The sequence below is a fragment of the Bison bison genome, unplaced genomic scaffold (genome assembly GCF_000754665.1).
Source record: "Bison bison bison isolate TAMUID 2011002044 unplaced genomic scaffold, Bison_UMD1.0 scf7180017847102, whole genome shotgun sequence".
NCBI classification, from domain to species: domain Eukaryota; kingdom Metazoa; phylum Chordata; class Mammalia; order Artiodactyla; family Bovidae; genus Bison; species Bison bison.
Genome location: NW_011477675.1, coordinates 3,675 through 7,141, shown reverse-complemented (window position 1 = coordinate 7,141; position 3,467 = coordinate 3,675). Strand labels below are relative to the sequence as shown.

General features: G+C 50.5%; 1 protein-coding gene across 1 annotated transcript; it reads left to right on the top strand.

The window, feature by feature from the left end:
* Nucleotides 1-594: 594 nt before the first annotated feature.
* Nucleotides 595-2,396, top strand: LOC104989987 (antigen WC1.1-like; the record flags this gene model as incomplete). Its single annotated transcript, XM_010841863.1, has 3 exons — nt 595-917; nt 1,305-1,394; nt 2,259-2,396. Coding segments are annotated over exons 1-3 (430 nt in total), but the record flags the coding sequence as incomplete, so codon positions are not given.
* Nucleotides 2,397-3,467: the final 1,071 nt, after the last annotated feature.

The following is a 3,467-nucleotide window of genomic DNA, read 5'->3' as shown; positions in this document are numbered from 1 at the left end:
GCAGTGGGCTGGGCCGGGCGTGGTGGGGAGTGTGTGTTCAGACATCCCGGGTGCTGGGGCTCTGATCTAGGATGAGGGAGCTGGGAGGACTGGACATTGATGTTGTGCAGACTGAGGGGTGATTTCAGGCTCAGGACGGAAAAGGTTTGCCCTGCATTCTGGCCAATTCTTCTTCCCCACACTACTGTTTTTCTCTTTAGGTGTAAGGACAACAGTGCCCACGACTACAGCAGGTACTGTGATCCATCCACAGGCAGGAAAGAATACTCAAATACTGGGGACCTGTTCTGTGGGCTCTCTGACAGTTCAGAAGAGGAAAGAATCTGAGGAGCTGTGGCTGTTGGGGAGGAGCCAGGGCATTATACTGGGGAAATCCCCTGCCTTGATGTCCAGGGTCAAATGTTCTCATGCCCGGGGTGGAAGAAAGTCTGGTTTCCATGTTGTAGAATCTAAGGATCTCCCACTTGCCCTTGAGTGTTGCTCCTCATCACAGAGGTACAGGTCCCTGGACTGTTTGATGCTCTGTCTCCTGAAGCCCAAGGAGAGGGGATGAGCTGGGTCCTCAGAGGCTGTCTCGGAGGGGAGCTCCCTGACAATCCCCATCTCTGCCTCAGGGCCACACTGGCCAGGGTGGAGTTGACTTGTCTCAGGACGAGACCCAGGGGAACCCTGACACTGTCTGAGGCTGAGATGCCATTGTCCGGAGCTCCTGAAAATGCTGACACAGAGATTTCTCTGTGCCCAAGACTATTTCCAGCCCTTTTTCCTGTTCTCCTTAGGAACCAGAACAACCTCAAATTCTCTCCCTGGTGTCTTCTCCCTGCCTGGGATCCTCTGCCTTATCCTGGGGGCCCTTCTCTTCCTGGTCCTCGTCATCCTGATGACTCGGCTGCTCAGATGGACAGCAGAGCGCAGAGGTGGGCTGCACGGGGAACTGGGGACCAGGGAGAGTGTATGGAGGCAGGAGATGGGGCAGGTATGAAGAGGGGAACCTGGGCCAGGTACTGTTCTGAGTTGCAGACTCCATGTGCTCCGTGCTGAGCTCTAAGGGCTGAGTAGACAGAGGTTCTTAGGACTGGGGTGTGAACTCTCATAAGTCATGGCCTCTCCTGTGAGACCAGACAGAGTTGGCACTGAGCTGTAATCAGGGTCAGATGAGGGGAGAAGGTGCTGACATGATGCATGGGGTAGGAGAGGATGCTGAGGTCCTGGCAGCCCCCATGTAAGCACCAGGGAGATGAAGGTGGGCTGGCTGGATCGGGGTATCTAGGGAAGCTTCTCTGACCTGCTGGGGGATCTCTCAGCCTTATCCAGCTATGAAGATGCTCTTGCTGAAGCTGTGTATGAGGAGCTCGATTACCTTCTGACCCAGAAGGAAGGTCTGGGCAGCCCAGGTGAGTGTCTCTGTCTGCCCTCCTGGGATCTCTGGCTGTCACCACCCACTGGCTGTGCACATCTTCTCAGCATCTGCAGACCCCATGTGTGCCCTAGGCTCACAGAGACGGCTCCTCCAAAGAGGCAGGATGGCCTCTCAGAGCCCCGTGACCACCCAGCCTGTCTACACTGCAGAAGCCAGGCCTGTCCCTTCTCAGCCTTAACACAGGTCCCGTGGGTGTGGGGAGGGTCATGCTGTGTGTTGTGTGATGTTTGTCTCCACATGAGGCTTCCCGTTAGATTTTTCACTGACTAAACTGTCATATTACACCAGAGATGGTGAGGACAAAAGTGACTACAGGTCCGCTCCAGGAAATAGAGGTGGACCTGCCTCGGCTGGGCTCTGGGGAGGAGAGTTTCCCTCATAGAGAGGAGATTTAAAGGGAATGGTTTTCCTTTGATGGATCAGAGGCATCCCTTGTGTCCAGATAGGGTTCATCCTTCTCTGGCTCTTCTGTGATGTCTCATGTTGGGGCTGGTCTCTCTGTGTCCAGAATCACCACAGGCACACAATGTTTTAAAAAAACAACATCTGTAAAGCACAATTTGTCAAAGTACTTTAGCAATGCTCAGTGGTGGAAGAGTTGCTTTGAGATATGTAGTTTCCACCAGAAAATATTGAGATATGTAATATCATGTTTTGGCTATGGACACATCAAAATGAAACATGGTCTTAGAGAAAAAAGTCTTCTGAAACAAGGAGTGACTGGTGCCTCTATTCAGAAACTCGGAAACTCTGGGTCTGAAGGTATCTTAGGTATTCCCCAGACCAACCCACTTACTGTGGCTTCATCCACTCCCTTGTCTGCTCTTGGAACTCCCAGATCAGAGGACTGATGTCCCTGCTGAAAATTACGATGATGCTGAAGAAGTACCAGTGCCTGGAACTCCTTCTGCCTCTCAGGGGAATGAGGAGGAAGTGCCCCCAGAGAAGGATAATGGGGTGAGGTCCTCTCAGACAGGTGAGTGGGGTCAGTTGATCTCCCACAATCTTTCTATCTGAAAAGAGTGAATTTGTGCTCCTCAATGCCCAGCCTCCCTAGAGATCCAAAATATAACTAATCTCATTAACGGTAGCATCATCTTGACCATATGCCATATTTAATGCTGTCAGACTCCTTGCAAGGAGTGAGAAATCACTCTGATTTTGGCATTTATGTCTCCATAATGTGACATAAACTTATCACTTCGTGATATACTTGCATGAAGATTTATAGATTACGGAATTTCCTGGTGGTCCAGAGGTTCTGATTCTGTACTTTCACTGCTAGGGCCTAGGTTCAACCCTGGTCAAGGAACTAAGATCCCACAAGCATTGTGTCATGGCTGAAAGAGAAACTTATCAATTAATTGAACATACCCCACTCCAGTACTCTTGCCTGGAAAATCCCATGGATGGAGGAGACTGGTAGGCTGCATTCCATGGGGTCGCTAAGAGTCAGACATGACTTAGCAACTTTACTTTCACTTTTCACTTTGATGTATTGGAGGAGGAAATGGTAACCCACTCCAGTGTTCTTGCCTGGAGAATCCCAGGGACTGGGGAGCCTGTGGGCTTCCGTCTATGGGGTCACACAGAGTCGGACACGACGAAGTGACTTAGCAGTAGCAGCAGTAAAAGAAAGCTAAGCGCTGAAGAATTGATGCTTTTGAACTGTAGTGTTGGAGAAGACTCTTCAGAGACCCTTGGATGGCAAGGAGATCAACCCAGACAATTTAAAGGAATTCAATCTTGAATATTCATTGGTAGGACTGAGACGAAGTAGAAGCTCCAATGCCTTGGCCACCTGATGTGAAGAACTGACTCTTCAGAAAAGACCCTGATGCTGGGGAAGATTGAAGGCAGGAGGAGAAGGAGATGACAGAAGATGAAATGATTGGATGGCATCACCGACTCGATGGATATGAGTTTGAGCAAGCTCTGGGTGTTGGTGATAGACAGGGAGGCCTGACGTGCTGCAGTCCATGGGGTCACAGAGAGTCAGGCATGACTGAGTGACTGAACTGAACTAAACCAAATTCAAAGGTGGAAC